This window comes from Lycorma delicatula, chromosome 6, assembly GCF_047948215.1.
Source record: "Lycorma delicatula isolate Av1 chromosome 6, ASM4794821v1, whole genome shotgun sequence".
In the NCBI taxonomy this organism is placed as follows: domain Eukaryota; kingdom Metazoa; phylum Arthropoda; class Insecta; order Hemiptera; family Fulgoridae; genus Lycorma; species Lycorma delicatula.
In genome coordinates, this window is record NC_134460.1 from 71,337,137 (window position 1) to 71,356,002 (window position 18,866).

General features: G+C 30.2%; 1 protein-coding gene across 9 annotated transcripts in view; it reads right to left on the reverse strand.

Moving 5' to 3' along the window:
- Positions 1-18,866, reverse strand: part of LOC142327131 (anoctamin-4-like) — a 206,218-nt gene that overhangs the window by 32,929 nt on the left and 154,423 nt on the right. For 4 of the 9 annotated variants that reach the window (XM_075370020.1, XM_075370019.1, XM_075370021.1 and 1 more), the window contains one exon: positions 16,861-17,051. In XM_075370020.1, coding sequence (XP_075226135.1) covers positions 17,011-17,051 — 41 coding nt within the window. In that variant the 3' untranslated portion in view covers positions 16,861-17,010. Of the gene's footprint in view, positions 1-156; positions 277-5,239; positions 5,586-8,463; positions 8,524-12,200; positions 12,475-16,844; positions 17,052-17,847; positions 18,260-18,866 lie in introns of those variants that run through there. The other 5 variants (XM_075370026.1, XM_075370025.1, XM_075370029.1 and 2 more) reach the window with 3 other exon arrangements.

An 18,866-nucleotide genomic window follows, 5' to 3' on the forward strand; every position in this document is an offset into this window, starting at 1 on the left:
TTCATCTCTCTTATTAGAATACATATTACAGCATGTTCAAATGTCTCAACAAAAACAAAGATTTAAGTCTAGGAAGTCTCAACTTTATATAAAAAGATCTTTAACAGCCCAGTTCTTTTAACATAGTGGTACTAAAATCATAATAAATACACACACCTTCTCCAAGGAAGTCTTCTTCTCTTTTTATAGCACTCTTCTATCCAGTCTTTAGTTACAATTTTACCAAGGCCCTGTGACTTGACCTGATTAAACTTAGGAGTATTCAGGAAGGCACATCTGGGAAAAAAATGTAAGCATGCAAGTCAATATATGTAGTCAGAATAATACAGTAATACAAATAAACTTTAATCTAAGCAGAATATTACAAATGATTGCAATCACAAAATGCTAATGCTTGAACACATAGTACAAGACATTTACTAAGGCAAATACTACCGGAAATAACTTCTATCAATTTTTCTAAAACCATAATTTTGCACCAATGCTATCAATCATTTATTTCATTTCCCTTCCTCTTCATAAAACCTCTTAAAATAGAAAATTAAATAACTAGTTAACTCAAATAATCAATAAATTAACAAGATATTGCTTCATTAACTTCTTAGATAGTAAATGTAATCTACCAATCTTATTGTATTAGTTGCTAAGCTTGAGCATACAGTGGAGGTCTTCTTTAGAAAACGTATCAAAAACCGAAAACTGTTGTGTGCTCACTCTTTGTCTAATTTCCTGCTCCACTAATTTATCAATATGCGTACACCCCAATCAAATTTTTTTTCAATATATAACTTTGGTCATCATTTAATTTTGATTTTCACAACATATTACAAAACAGATGTAGATAAGAGAGCTATTCAAAAATTAACTTCCAGTCTTCAGTATTGTGCGAAGGATTGGAGGGGGTAACAATTCTATTTTTACACAGTTGAATAGCCCAGTTCAGTGTGGTTCTAGTAGTGTTATTGAAAGTATCACTTGCTTGTTTGTTCTGTAAAACTATAGTTCGAAGTGGCTGCTGTCAAAAAAATCCCTCCGACTGTAAAGCGCATGCCCACTACTACTATTCAAAATCTGCTAGATAGGAAACAAAAATTCTAACTAACTTCAAAAAGATTAGATACTTACATATTAGTCTGTCAATCAATAAATTGTAAACTTTTGGGTTATTGTTAATATCACCCAATATAAGCATTTATTTTATAAATATAATTTAACCAAACTTAACCTATGCTCGCTTCGTTTGCTAACCTTTACTAATTAACACAATAATGTTTTGAGTAGTATTTAAATAATAAATTCAGTAATTATTACAATTATTTATTATTTAAATAATCAAAATATTACTGTTAATTAGTCGAGGTTAGGGAGCAAAGCAAGCATAGGCTATATTTGGTTAATCTACATCTATAATTATAAGCAATAATACTTATATTAATTTTTAATATGTAAAATATGTTAATGCTACTGTAACTTTTAAGTATTTTCACAGTTACGGGATCATTATGGTTATGGTTGACAGGCTAATACGTAAGTACCAAAAATTATAAACAACTTGAGTGATTCTAATAGAAAATAATGATATAAATGAATAATCGTCAAATATAAGCAATTATATGTTTGATTGGTCAGTGTTTAGTCATATAATACAGTTATTTCAGGATAGCTAATCACAGTTTAGTTAATATCTGAAAAACTTTAAAATCTGTACAACTACAAAAATCATGTTGTTACATTAAAATCTTTTTAATTGCATTACTTTTAACCTGTAACAATTCACTTCAAACATATAGATTAAATTATATAATCACAAACCACTTTTATTTCTTATGTAAACTCTACCTTTTTTGGTCAAACATTTTCTTGTAAACAAGTACAATGAATTTAATGATTTTTAATTATTTTATACATTTCAATATATATAGTTTTAGGTTGAAATTACATGTTATCCCAAAACAAAAATTTACGGAAAGTTTGTATTAGTTAACAAACAGTTTGTCAAATAATAAAATTTAAAGAAAATTGTTCAAAAAATGCATGAATATTTTTAAAGTAAAGTCCCATTTGAAATAAAAATAAAGCTGGAAACTAAGAACAAACTTTATTACTTTCATTCAAAATCTACATCTATTTACTAATTTTCTACATAGCTGTCCTCAACTTCAACACATTTTTCAAAGCGTTTCACTAGCTTCTTCATTCCCTCTTCAAGAAAATTTGCCACCAGTTAATATAAACCAAGCAGTAATGCCACTTCTCAATTCGTTTTCATTGTGAAACCTTTGTGATGCAAGTCACTATTTAGGGTAAAGAAAAAAATAATCACTGGGACTTAATTCAGGGCTATAGGGATGGACGACTGAAGATTTTCCAAAGAAATTTTTCCAACTGCCTCAATGTCTGACTTGCCATCTAAAAAACAGAATCCTAGGATAACAATCCATATCGTTTATTTTTTTATAGCTCTTCTAAAATTTTTTAAATGTTTGCAATACATACCAGCATTTACAGTAATTCCAAGATCACTGAATTTGACAAGCAAGACACCCTTTTTTTCTGACAAAACAGCAGCCATAAGCTTCTTTACCAAATGTTCTGGTTAGAACTTCTTTAGTCTAGGAGATGATGAATACCACCAGTGCAGTGACTGCTGGTTTATCTCAATGAAACCTAGAAATCTAGGTTTCATCTTCAGTAACAATAAGATTACAATTCATCACCTTCATTTTCAAAACACCCTGAAAATTTATGCACTGTAGCAAAATGATTTTCCTTGTGTGTGTGTCAGTTAAAATCTTCAGTACCCATCTGGCACATAATCTTTTATAGCCCAATTTTTCATTTAAAACTTCATTAATCAAAAGCCTTATGAAACATCAAAGAAAATTTTGACAGGTGAAGCACTTGATTTTCTTGAATTTTTCATCAACTTTTTCAATCAAATCACCCGCTATCACTGGTGGCCGTCTGCTATATTAATCATGAACATTCATTTGCCCTTCTTGAAAGAACTGTTTAACTATCTTACTTTGTCTTTACTTTTTGTTATTTGACCCATAAACATCACTAATCTGCCGGTGAATTTCAACTGCATCAAAAATTAAATTATTCCTTGCACTACACACTTGGCAGGATCATGAATTTTAGCACTCATAATAATTGGAGGAATATAAATAAGAACAAAGTGACTAAACTATTGCTACTAACAACTGACTATTGACTGAAATAACTGAGCCACGTAAGCACCATCTGTTTACATTGCATACATAAACAGTGAACCTTACTTTAAAACACGCTACATACATATTAATAATGTGTATATATAGTCATGTATGTGTGTATATATATATATATATATATATATATATATATATATATATATATACACACACACACACACACACACACACACACACACACACACACACACACACACACACACACACACACACACACACACACACACACACACACACACACACACACACACACACATAGTATCCATAAAATAATAGTGGCGTTTAAATGGTAACAGCTTTGGAAAAAAGCATTGTATAGAGATGAACTAGTCATTAAATGAAAGAGAAACACTCCATGTTTATGTGTATGAAAGCTAGTGCATGCACACAGTGTTTCCACTACACGCAAGCAGCATGTGCACATTAGACATCATGTCTGTAGTGCAGAGGAAAATTCCAACATGCTAGTGCATGTTGTGGCTTGCTGTTTGAGTAAGTTAGACACGAATACTGTCATGTATACAATGAAGACCCCCACCTGTGAAAATAACATTTGGCAATAAGATAAACTACTCAAAGAATCAGGCAGCCTACTGAAGCAAACACGTCCAGGAGATGGCCTTCAGTGTCTGATGAAATGATTGAAGCAGTGTGAACAAGTTTCTTGTATAGCCCAAAGAAATCCATGCAGAAGTGTTCTACACAGTTAGGATTCCTAAAACAACTGTTCATAATATGTTAAAAACACAGTTATGTTTCTCTGCATATAAAATTCAAGTGTTACAACAATTTTACCCACAGCACAAAATGAAACGATTTGATTTTGCTGAAGACATTCTGGACAGATTAGAGAAGGATGATGATTTTTCAAACAAGTTCAATGAAGAAGCATTGTTTCAAGTTTCTGGACGAGTACATCAGCATAATGTTTGTATATGGGATACTGAACGTCCACATGCTGTTATTGAACATCAGCATGACAGTGAATAAGTAGTGTGCTATTAAACGAGACAGAGTTATTGGCCCCTTTTTTGTTGAAAAACAATAACAGGGAACATTTTCCTGAATATATTGGAGTGGTTTGCAGCAAACTAAATACTGCAGAATTCAAATTTCCAGTTAGACAGAGCTCCTTCACATTTTGTCGCAATTGTGAAGGATTTTCTTAACTAAAGTTTTCTTCAACAACAGGTAAGACAAGAAGAGTGGATTGCCTGGCCCCTTCTATTTTTGGGGTTATGCAAAAACAAAAGAGTATTCCATTCAAGTACGAAATATGAACCATTTAAAAGAAAGGATCACTGAAGTTGTTTCTTACATCACGCAAGTTGTTCTCTGCCATGTATAGCAAGAGACTGAATATCGTCTTGACCTGCAGGGCATCTAAGGGAGCACACATTGAAATTTATTGAACAAGTAAGAAATTTTGAATGTTTCTCTTTCATTTAATTTATAGTATATAAATTAAATACTAAATATTAAATTAAATACTGGGGGGTATTTAATCATACCCCCCACAACCTGTTGGTTTCACAGCAGCTGAAATTAACAAGGAATATAAAATGACAATGGCAAGACATTTAAAAATCTGTTCCTACACCAATGTTTAAGATTACTAAGTGCAGTTACCCAGCACAGTATTGGCATTTATTATAGACTAATGATCACAGCTATCAGTAGCAAGCAGGAAAAAACATAATTTATTGACTATGAATACCACTTAAAATTAATATAAAAAATGCACAATACAAGAAATAACTAAGTGATGTCATAAGAACTAAAAAACACAAACTATGGTCTGAACTGAACTGTTACACATGAGCAATAAGCATTTTCTAAAAATTTTAAACATCTATTTCATCAGATTTTTCTTTGATATGATTAGAATATCAGTATAATACTAGAATACAAAACAATTAAGATAAAAATAAAATTTCTAAACTGACAACGGGTTGCAGAATTAACATTTTAAAGATAAAGAAAAAATATAATAAAATACATACATTAGATGAGTACATGAAGAATCCCAATCATTCGAATATTTTGCACCCATTTCCAAAGCTTTACTCCTCAAGACGCTTCTCAATGGATTCTCATAGCCACTCATAGAAAATTTAACACCATCAAAAATCTTAGAAAAATCTTTTTTAGATGGTGTTGATTTAACTTTTTTTTTCAAAATATTCTTTATATCTTTTTTTTCATGAGAAATATTATTTTCTTCGCTTTCTTTTTTTACTTTATTTGAATAACTTGCTTCAGCAGGATTATCATGAAGATTTTTCTTTTTATGAGGAGAAATATTATTCTGATCTAATCTCTGCTTCTGTGAAGAGGAGGCAGAGGTATCTGAAAATGCATTTTTTTAAAGCTGAATATAAATAACTAACAATACTTAGAACTAATGTCACATAAATATAACGGAAGAGATGAATATTCATCAACTGATTATAAATTAAAAATTTCTTTTTTTTTGTTTTTCTTTATTCTACTGACCTCTTAGTAGCAACTCAGACTTTTATCCAAAAACATGTAAATTTTGACATGAAAAATTTGGAATTTGGTTGATATATAAAAAAACAAAAATCATGAAAATTAATTCAATTTAATTTTTTTAAATAACCATGACTGTAACATCAATTACTTGCAAAATTACCAATAAGAGAAAATCATTTCACACAAACACCAAAACTGAATAAGAAACAATGACAAAACTAATTATTAAGGTATTATAAATTAAAAAATGTTTTCCGTGTGTTTCCTAATGCAGCTCCTGTAATTTTTTTTATTTTATTTTATATTTTAAAAATCTCTAGAGAAAAAAATTTGACTGTGAGATTAAACCTGAAAACAAAGATTCTTTATCTTAGTTTACAGGTTCCAATCATTATGCATGGTTTCATTTGCAATAAGAGGAATAAATTCAGATATAACATCTTGGTAAACATGTTATTTACAGAATTCTTTTTTTAAAATGTTCAGCAATGTTTTATAAAATAGCACATTGCAAATCAAACACCAATTTTTACACGACATTCATCCACCAATTCACACAGCTCCAAACTTGGTTATTATGTATGTTAATGAAATTACGAGAGCTATTTGGAATTTAACTTCCAGTCCTTAGTGTTGAGCAAAGGAATAGGGGTAGCAAATCTACCTTTGCAAAGTTGAATAGTCTGGTTCAGTGGAATGTTACTGGAAATATTACTCACTTGTTTTTCTGGTAAAACTCATTCAAAATGGCTGCTGTCATTGAAAATCCCACCACCTGTGAAGCGCTACCATCATTCATTTCCCTAGCGCAAAAAAACTTCTCAACTGCTGAAATTCATCATGACTTTGTGCAGAACATGAGTGATAATGTGATAAGACAATGATGCTGTATGCTTCGGGAAGGTCGAACAAACATTCATGTCAATGAAAGAAGTGGTCGACCCGCAATTGTCATAGATGAACTTTTTGCAAGTGTTAACGTGAAAATTTGAGAAAATCATCAATTCATGATGATTAAAAAATAAAATTTATTTGGATAAATTCATATCCAAATTTTTTCCTCACAAATCATGAATAGATTAGGCTTCTACAAATTTTTTTCTTGCTGAGGGCCTAAGCATCTTTCGGACAAACACACAAAAAAGAGGATGGGTCAGCACTAACCTTCCTTCACTATTACTATATGAGAAGGATGAATACCTTGGCCACATCACAACAGGCCAGGTAAATTTGTTAATGTGGAAACAAAGGTTCAATCAATGCAGTGGGGGCACACCACTTCTCCTCGAAAATTCGTAAATAAGTTGTTTTTTTATCAATTGGTGTTTTTTTAATAACGAATCAGAAGTTACTTTGCGAATAGCCTCCGTATTTCATTATTGAAATCACCATTATCTAATAATGTGCATTAATTTTTAATAAGTAGCTGAACACACTTGCATTAACGCAACCTATTTAGCTTCTTAATGTATTTAAACTTTATTTTAAGGTTGCAATTGTAAGCATCATGCTTACAATCTAGAAGTATTATTTTTAAAGTAATTGTTTTAAGAGAGACAGTTGTTCTGACTAAAGAAGATACTTTAAACCACAATTTTCTTTGCAGCTGTTGTATTTTAGTCATATAAAATCCAACAGCTAATAGTTACTTTGACTATTAACACTGATGAACAACCAGAGTAGACATTATATACTATCCCACCACAATTTTGTACTTAATTTATTCAGATTTAAATATCAAGATGTACCATCCACTTACATTATATACTTTGCAAAAATACTTTTTACATCTGCAAAGTTTTAAATTAAAAACTTTAAGTACTAATTAAAGAAATCATTTTACATCACTATGCAAACATATCACAAAACAAGTATAGATAAATATTTTTAATTACAAAAATGATGTATGTCATGTTAAAAAAAAAAAGAATCCAATGTTACTAATAGCATAACACAACCCCTGCCTGCAGGTAATTCTAATATTTTGGGTCACATTGTTATGCAGAAACTAACAACTGCAGAAAGTATATAATGAGTAGAATGCAAAGATCATTACAGATCAGGCAAAATTTAGGTCAGACCTACAGAATTTATTGATTCAGCTGATAAAAGCAAGTGTCACTTACATACTCTAAAATAAATTATAAAATATTTTAAAGATAGTTTGAACTGATAAAAATACCACATTAAAAGACCAAGTTACTGTAGTAAATCCTCTTTCTATTCCTTAAATTTACCAGATCAGGGCATTAAATTATTCTTTTAAAATATGAAAATGGACAAACATGGTTAACACATTAGATAGATTGAACTAAAATGGCTGAAATGTTACTTAAAGTATAAAATAAAAATTATAATAAGCTTGATTCATATATTTATAAATCATTGCTATCGCCCTTGTAGAAATCATTGTTCATACCACCACCATTCATATTAATAACCTATTTCTTAACCTTCACTAATGGGTTCTAATGTCACCTTTTTAATAACATCTGCAACTTTAATTACGTAAGCTAATACATTAATTTAACCAAAATGAAACATTATACATATAAATAGCAACCTTCTTCTAAAGAGGAGTTCTTGCATTTAACAGGACCAGGAAATTACTCCACACAAATAATCACAAACAAAAGTAACATCAATTCTTAATATTGTCAGACACTTTCCATTAAAATCTATAATAAACTACAAAATATTTCAACATAATTGAAACAGATAAAAAAAATACCAGGTGTAAGTCGCTGTAGTACATCATATTTCCATTCCTTAAGCTTTTGTTTTTCATCATCTGTGAACCAAAAAAATAAGGTGAATGAATTTAGAGAAAACATCAATTAAGTAATCACAAAAAAAAAGAACTTATTATTATATGTTGGTTTCATCTAATAACTGGTCGAAGATAAACTGAACCAGAAATGGGATAGGAGAAACCAGAAAGCGTTAGTGTATTTGAAATAGCAACAGCAGTAATATTTCAAATGCTACACAGTGAGCTGTGACGCACACTGATCTTGAATGGTGAGAGGGAGAAAATGCAGAAGAGAGAAACACAACCTGTAGCTATGAAGAAACACAGTTGAGATAAAGCCAATTACCAGTACATGCACACAAATATGCCAATGACAAAGGATGCCAGAATATTCATCGTCAAGGAATATTACACTTAGGGCAGATTGATCAAAAGAGTGCAAGAAAAATTCCATGCAGAGTTCAACAGTGATTCACCTGGCAAGTCATTCATATATGAGCTCAAAAGAAGTATGAACAAACTTGATCTGTGCTTGATAAGAAGCATCAATAACCACCTGTGAAAAGCATCGAGGTGTAGAAGGAAGATAATCACCAGCAAACAACATGCCAACAAGAACCTTAACAACAGTTAAACCTTGATAAATGTAGCAGACCTTGATAAATGTGATACAGTATTGCACATGCTACTGCAGGAAAGTGAAAGTAGTTTGCTCAATGGAAACCTCTACTTCATAACAAACAAGGCGAGGTTCCACCTCAGTGGCTATATTTATCACAAAATTCATCATCTTGGTCTGTTGAAAACCCACAACAAATATTTGAGCTACTACTGCATAATATAAAGAATGGAGTGTGGTACGCTGTGTCAGGACAAGAATCATTGGACTCATTTTCTTCAGACACACAGTGAACTCAGCGCATTGCCAACATCTTCTAGCCCTTTGTAGAGCAACTGACACCAAACAAATGACATTACAGATTACCAGCAGGATAGCATGACAGCACATGCTTCCTTAGAAGCAGTGCAATCAGTTTTCAAACGTGACAGAACTGTCTTAAAGGATTTATGCCCTCCAAGGTAGCCTAATCTATCCAGTTGTGATTTTTATTTGTGGGGAAACTGAAGGGTAAGATTTACCAGAACAATCCACAAACTCTTGATGCACTGCAACAGAATATATGCAACACCATTACCAACACCATTACATCCAACAGGACAAGTTACAGCAAGTCAAATGAATGTAATTCATCAAGCCAAATTGTGCCTGGACCATGGCTCTCAACATTTCCAGGAGTACCTGTAGAGACAGAGGAACCCATGTAAATAGGTTTTTGTCTTTCATTTACTTGTGTAAATGAAACCTTACAATTCATTTGTTCTTCACTTGCTTTGGGTTCAGTTTTTCTTATGCCACTCCATAATAATAAGGAAGTTTTATATTAGAAACTTAAAATAGCTAAAACATAACATTTAAATAGCAGTACACATACAAATTCAAAATTTAATTTATTATAAAACAGTAATTTGAAATAACAAAAATAAAGTAACTATGTCCAGTATAACTTTAATACCAATATTTTTGATAACTACATTGAACTGCAAAAAAGAAATGACACGAGAAAGAATATTCTTTTAAGTCATAATTGGCAAAATAAACAGTCTTTATGTAAATCAGATTAGAAGATCATTTTTATAACCCTAAAAATTTTACAGAAAACATTTTCAAATGCATTGTTAGTACGTGTTAATTCTGACAAATGAACTCAGTGGACATAAATTAATAAACAGATTCTGATTCCAAATTTCTTTCATAGCCTGTACTTCTTAAGAAGTAATCTTTTAAAAACATTGAAGGAATTTTTCAGCTCATTCAAGAGATTCAATGAGATTCTCCCCAAGCAAAAAAATCATCTTTATATAATTGTATGTAGGTTAGATGGTGTAACCTTAACATTTGTACACAACTTGATGCAAGTCAAAAGTAATTCCTGGAAATAGCCCACCTACTCCAAGAACCATCATTCTGCGATAGGTTTATTACAGAAAGTAATACTCAATCCTTTTTTCACTGAACCAAACAACTATTGGACACCAGTATGCCAAATCTGATATGTAGCTGATGTACTTGCTCTAAAAGTGACAATTTTTCTTAATCTTCACAACAGGGACTGGCTGAATAACAAACATATATTATTAACCTCAGAAAAAAAACCATAAACAAACATCATAAGCTATAAAAGAATGAAATAGATAAGCAACTTAAAAGTGAACTGAGCTGGCTCGAACTGCAGTCATCTCAGTGTCATCTTTAACACTGCTACAGTTACTGCCACAAACAGTGCCAGTATTGGCACTAGTTGTGTATGTTACTATCATCTACTGTTGACAGTTGTAAACTGTTCATGCTTCAGTGCAGTATAGTTTCAAACTTTGCAGGTGTGTTTTCTAAAATGCCTTATTCAAACGAAGAAAGGGTTGCTATAGTAGAAGTTAATGTGTATTCTGGATCGTTTCAAGAAATGCATCAAATATTCACTGGAAAATTTCTAAATCCCAACAGAGTGATTTGATTTGGTTAAAAAAATGACATTTAATAAGATCAATTTCAAACACAATGAAATAGGATTGCGACATTTCATTAGAATTCCAGAGACCATAGCTGGTATTCAAAGAATTTCTGCTGGTCTGAAAAAATCTATAAGTTATCACAACAAAGAATAAAATATCATATCAAAGCTAATAGTTGCAGCAACACTAGCAGTGTTGAAGTTGGCACTCAAATAACTCCAGTTCAAGCTGTAAGATTCTTTGTGATTTAAATTTGAAATCATTTAACTACTGTAGAACTAAAAAAAAACAAACTGAAACAACTTAATTATTGCTACTGGCTTCTCAAAAAACTGTATATTGTATTGCATTAATTCACACAACACATATCTGAAAATCCTCCCCAGATGTTTGAGCGTCCACAATAAGAAAATCGTCATACTCTTATGATGTGCTGTTTCTGGTAATCATGGCAGAACCAATATTTTTTTACTGTACTGTCAGTACAGAAGTGTTCCATACGATTTTTTAAGAATTCTATGTTCAATTAACAGATTGTGAAAAAGCATACTGCTTCTTTCAATAAAACAAAGCAATGTGTTACACATCAAACGATTCACTAGCATGCATTCAAGTGACTTTTACAGAAGAATAAACTGTCGATAGAGGGTGGTGGGCTCCGTATTCTCCAGATTTGCTTAGTTGCAATTTTTTCTTTTGGTGTTCTTTGATGGATAAAGTTATGAATCAAATTTCCACACTGTCAATGAACTGAAGATGAATATTCAAGAAAAACTCAACAGCACTGACAACAATGTTTTTGCATCGGGTGACTCACAATACAATCACTCAAGCACAAAAGTGTATCACTGCACATGATACTCATTTTTTGGCTAAATTTAGTAAATATATATACTTCTAATAATGTAAATAAAGAATTTAATTTAATTTACAGTTTAAATATTTTATTTCAACCATAAAACATTAAATGCTGCAATTTTATTTAGTCTGTAGCAATTCAGTTTTAAGTTTTTCTCACCCAGTATAAAGCATTAAATTAATGAATCCCTTTCTGTTGTGAAACAGAGAGAATATATAAACAACTAAAATATGAGAGTGTATGCTACTACATATACATATATAGTGATAGAGAAATATAGATTTACCAGATAAGCCATGTTTTTCTTCCTCTTTTTTGACTTGAACTATTGTTTGACTATTATTATCACTTTCGTCCTTGATAGATTTGACTACAAAGCATGAAAGCCCATACCTAATATGTAAATCGTATGGCTGATTACAAACTACTTTTATTCTTTCCCATAATTTGTCCCTCACATCTTTATTAAAATCTTTTGTTGTAAAGAAATGAACAGCATTTTTATTTCTTCCAGCTCTCACATCATGAATTGTTTGAATTTCTGTTGTTGGCAACAATACCTGTAAAATATTACACAATTAGCAGTAATTACATAATGTAAAAATTACAGATCAATTCACAAATGTTTCAAATAGATATAACTCTCTTTCATCATACTAGAAAAGGTAAAAATAAAAAAAATGAGTAAGAACAGGTTTTACATAAATTTTTAAAAATCGTAGTCCAGAGGGTGATCAATTCTTTACTGGCATTTTGTTACTCTAAAACATATTTAATCTTTTTATACTTTCTTTTTTTAATTCCACTGAGTCTAAGAGAATATTTTATTACAAACATTCATATTGTGGCTTTAAATCCATTTAATTTTTTCCATCACAATCATTTTTCTACAGGATACCAATAGTTCCTTCAGAATTTTATAATTACCTCATCATTTAATAACAATTCTTCCGACAAATGTCTAAAAAAATAACAGCTGAACAAAAGCAGTTATAAATTACATTTGTTTCTCTTTTTTATTATTTTATCAAAAAATACAAACTGCAAAATAAATTATTTTAAAAAGAAAAAGGAAATTTTTATATTGAAATGAAAAAATAATAACATGACAAATAATATATTTTACAACTAATCTTTTCTTGTGTTAAAACAACAAAAATATGATAAATAAAAGTGGAAAACAAGATTTCACACAAAAAAAAACCATTAAAACAAAATACCAATAATGAAAAAACCTGTTGGGTGTATAAAAGATATTTTAGCCAAAAATTATTAAAAATTTTAATAAGATTATACTGTAATTATATTAAATTATTAGCAAAATAAAAGTGAACCAACAAAACGACGACCAATTATATCAGGAGATAGCAACCCTGGCAAGTGTTTAATAAAATTCTAAATTTGATTCAAGATTACAAATTCACCAAGTTTAAATTTTTTTTAAATAAGCCATTTCAAAGTGATAAGAGTGGTGATTCTATAAAGCATAACTTAAATATTAGATGAAAAAATACTTTTTAACTCTAAAAATGGTAACAGCCCATCTTAATATTTGTATGAGTACACTGTGAAACTGACTGATAATTACTTATACCATTTTAATACAACTTCTGTTCTAACAATGAATACTGTACTGAATATAGTAAAAATCAGAATTTACCTTAATTGATCTTCAAATCAAAACATCCACCTATGCAATAAAATACAATGAAGGCATAATCACTAACAGAGTTTTAAAGATGAGATTTTAAAATTGGAACTAAACACAAGGGAAAACATTAACAAACACAATGTAATAACATAAGAGTAATGGGGAAAAACATATCTGAAATACAAATACAATAATAAAAGTAACAGAAAATTAGGTAAGCATGTACAACAAATAACTTAAAAGTACATCATAAAATTAATAACCATATTAAAAAACCAACTGATAATAAAAATTACAAATATAACAATTGTACATTTTATAAAATAAAACGTGATCAGAATGAAAACATATATTCCATACATGGAAAAAATAGTACAAGTTGTATGAAATTTAAGTAGTTTAAACATCCTTCACATTTAAGTGAGAAATAATAAATAAAAGCCAGAACTTATTCTGGCTTTTATTCCTTCTTTTTCTAAAATATTTGGGATAATTATTTCAATAAAATATACAGTTTTTGGACTCTTGATTGATTCTTCTTCTGAAATTTTCACTGTGAAATTTTCATCGGCAAATGTTAAAATGGTAACATTTAAAGATTTAGATTTTGTCTCCATTTTTACATATTTTTTTTAGAGTTTTTCTCCTCTGTTGTTTATATGTAAAATTCTGAATTTCTTCTTAATGTTTGTATATAAATGGTTTATTTCACTGGGTGTTATGAAAGTTAATCCAGTGGTATAGTGCTTTTATGTGTTTGTTACAGTACAGTGAAAAAGCTACATCCTGATTTTCCTACATAAAACTTATTACTGTCTAGCAGCGAAGTTTGTATACGCTATGCAAAACAAATCTGTTAGATAGTTTATGTGAATTTTTATCTGACAATGTATTTTGTTTTATTTGTAATTCTACATTAAATGTTGTAGCCTGCATTTTGCGATAGTATTTCTTCATTGTTAAGAAATGTCTGTCTTTGGGTATTAATGTAGTAGGCAATCTCCTGGTGTAGTTAGTTAGTTCTTAGATGGTGCCACTGAAATGACATATTGAAATAAGAAAGTAAATAAATAAAATTATAAATATAATCTAACCAAACTTAACGTACGCTCGCTTCGCTCTCTGGTCAAGATTAGTGAGCGTAGGTTAAGTTTGATTCCATTATGGATTTGTAATTTTATTTATTTTCTTATTTCAATATAGCGTTGTCAGTGGCGCCAACTAAGAACTAACTAACTATCACCTACTACATTAATGTCTGTCTTTATCTTGTTCTGAATTTAATGTAGAGTTTGTCTAAAAAAGAGTTGCTGAATGCAATTTTTTTGCTTCAGCTAAATATTTTATTTGTAAAGTTCATTCTTTTGTAAGAGAGGAATGCTGTAAAGTTTGTATATTTCTGAAAGTTTAAGTCATTTGGGGTAAAAAAGTTACATATGGGCAATAGGTTTTCCATAGATCTTAAATGCGCAGAAATATAAATTCATGTTTTGTGTTGTGAGGTCCAAGAAGTTTAAGCTTTTTTCTTTTTTATATTTGACACCAACAACATTTTTTGCAAAAATGTTGTTGGTGTATACAAGTTGTTTACATTGTCTGATGTTTCTACTGTGAAAAAGGATATTTATCCACGTATTTATATCAGCGAGTTATTTTGTTTCTCAGATTTTGTTTCAGAGGGTGTTTGTTTCTTCAGTGTGTTTTACAAATGCTTCAACAAACAGGCTTAACGTGACGAAACCATTGACAACATAAGTTTTAAAAAGTTTTCAATATTTTAAAGCACAGTGCTGCATCATGGATATCAATATTCATTCTATGTTTAATTATCTTTTACATAAAATAAATTAATCTTGATCCTGTACTATTAAGGAACTTGGCCTTCTTTTTACTATAACAGTAAACTAATGAAACTATTTACAATAAATTAATGAAACATACCGTCGCAAACAAATTAATCCCAACACAGTATTTACAGAAAATTTCATTTTTAAAAGAAAAAATGTTTAGTAGTCCAACTTACTCAAATTTAATCGTTTATGTGTTTTATTTTATTATCTCATTAATCCTCTTTGACATTGATTCTACTAAGATAGAACAATGATTTTTTATTTCTTCATCTTGAAACCAAACCTGTATCACTGAACTAATAAAGTTTTTGTGCTAAAATTCATTTTCCCAAGTCTTCTTTTTAGTATAGACCATAAATTTACAATGGGATTCATTTTCCCAAAAAATGGGATTAAGGTTGAGGGTTTTTCCTGGCTACAAGAGCACTAAAAGTTTTTGGTTTTTGAACCAAAAACCAAGAAGTGGGGCTATTTCTCTTTGGCATAAGTTAATGTATTGGTCCGATTTCATCATCCCAGGCATAAGTGCTCCTGGCCCTTCATGTGTAAAAACATCCCCAAAACATCTTTTTGGCTGGGTGTTTGGGAGCTTGTTGCAGGTGTGCTGGGGTAGTAGTTTTCTCATCTGCTGATTTACGAATGTAGGCTACTCCCTCCCATTGGACAAAGAAATGAGTCTCGTCTGAAAACATAACTTTTTTCACATTTCAATAGTCCATTCTTTATGTTCCTTTGCTCAATTAAGTCTTTTTGTCTTTGTAACCTAGATAACTACTTCTATTTAGGTTGCCAAGCAATCCTTCCCACTGCCAACAATCTTCTGTGAACTATCATATCAGAAATATTAGTCCCACTGGCTCTCAAGTCCCTATTAAAGTCAACAGCTGACAATCGTGGATTAATTTGCTTTTTCTTATTAGTAATTGATCCTGTGTAGGCGTGGTTTTCTTTTTCCATCCACATTTTCCTTTTCTCTTTGGAGAGACAGAACCTGTTTCCATAAATCTTTTCAACATTTTATTTACAGTACCTAACCTCACACTACACTTGCTGGCAATTTGTCTTTGAGTCATTTGTGTGTGCTTTCATGGGGTTATATCCATATAACTAGAAATGAATAACAGACTTATAACAGAAACTCACAACGTCACCAAAAACTAATTGACAATGAATCATAATAGCACAAAAACCACTAATTCTGTTTGTATATGAACTAACAACATAACATAAAATACCAAACAGCAAAACAATCTGCCACAAAATGAAAATTCCTTACAACAGAACAAAAATTCCCTTTGTTTGGATTAATTTGTTTGCTAATGTATCTTCTCCAAATAGCGAGGGAATATTGCAATCTTTTCTCACCAAGTGAATGTGTTAATTTAACTACAAAAATCATAATACTATAATTAAGATGAAATTACTTTACCTGATACTCTTTTTCTTTAGTATCATCATTACCAACCAAAACTTCAATAATGGCAGTATTTTCATTTCCTACAGTAATGTTTGTAATATTTGCTCTCTCTTTCAGTTTGAATGTGACAAACAAATCCTTTTCACCTTTCTTCTGACATATCCACTTCTTTATATCACTACCAATGGCTGATGTCAACAAATTTTTGGCTGGATGTAACTGAAAAGTAACATTAAAATTTGATATCTACATAATTATAATTGATATAAACACTTATAGATAACCTAATAACAAAATCATCACAAATTCAAAGGACAAGGTTCATCAATCTCTTCTTCATGACAGAATAATTTTAATAGTGCAACATGTTCAAAAATTTATAATTGTTCATACACTAAACATGAAGCTTTTCCACATGCTACAATACAATACTGTGGAGGTTAAACAACCTTGGTCATCTGAAATTAATTCCAGGTAACTTCCACAATTAAGTTATGAGTATGAATATGAAAAAACAATAAGATATAAATAATGATCCTTGGTTACAGTTATCAAAATTCCCTTTTGAAAAAGTGCTATTAATTTTCTACTGCTGGAAAGATTCATTAAATCACAAGAAAATCTAACACACAGCACATACACATGAAAATTAAGAAATCTATAAGGGCATTTAAGTGAGCACAATACAACAAATGTGGGATACAGCCCAGATAAATATCTATTTTTCTGCAAAAATACTGAAGAGCCAAATAACTCACAAAAATTACTTATGAAAGCACAATTCCACTGGAATAACTAATATTATAACGAGCTTTATCATCACGCCCAACAGTTAACAAATTGCACACAAATCAATCAGAAAAATTTATTGTTAGCTTATGAATATTGCAAATAAAAAGAATTACAAACACTCTTGTTATTTAATCGATCTTCAGTATTGATATTACATAAGCAAATTGAAATTTTAAATGTATGTTTACACATAACCTAAAAACAAGAGTACAATGTTACTTACGGGATCCTGGGTTGACACAGAGACAACAGATTCAATTTCAGCTAATGGCATTTGTAGAATATATCGTTAACACATATACATAAAATATAATCAAATGACAAACTTAATCACAGAACTATTTAAACCACCTCACAGTCTTTGCAAATAGTCACCGTACTTAACCGGTCAATTTGCGCGTTTATCTTTAACAAAGACTGTTTCCCGCAAAAATAAAATATTTTACTCATGTACGTACATACGTAAGTAAACACAATTATCAGGAAATGTTCAAGCTAATACCACACCTAACCATTCAAATGACGGCTATCCAAAAATTTTGTTGTAATTTTCATTGCAATAGCTATTTAATTTAAAAGACTTGAAACTAATACATAAATTTTGATGCTATAACCACACGATCTACTTTATGACTACGTTCCTACTACAGTACAAGCAAGCGTTAGTTGGAATTTAGGTATACTTATAACTGTAGCAAAGAATAAATATGTATAATATATTTTTATGTATTATTGATTTTCGGCAACAAAGCACAAAATTGATTCTTCAGAATTTTAAAATTGTCATTGTACCTCAATGATAAGCTTGAGTTAAACTCTTAATATAAGTACAATAGTTGCATGGTATAATTTAATTAGTGTTATTTTAAAACAATTATCACAATGAAATTTATTTGCCCTTCTCAGCAGCTCAACATCTCAGTATTAACTTAAAAATACAAACAATTTAGGTAGATAAAGTAAATATGTTATATTAAGTACATAATTAATTACAAAAATTAAATCTGGAAGATGTTATAGAACAGTTAATACAAAGAAATATCACTGAGAAATTAAAGAATAGTGATACAACTATGAAAACATTAAATAAATAAAATAAGAAATTTTGATAATGTAATTGAAAAACACTTGCATACAAATAAAGTTTAAGTACACATTATAAGGATTCAAAAATATTCATGTTGCTGAAAGGAAATTTTTGCAAACGTTAATAAGAACCTTTGCAATAATAATTATAAATAT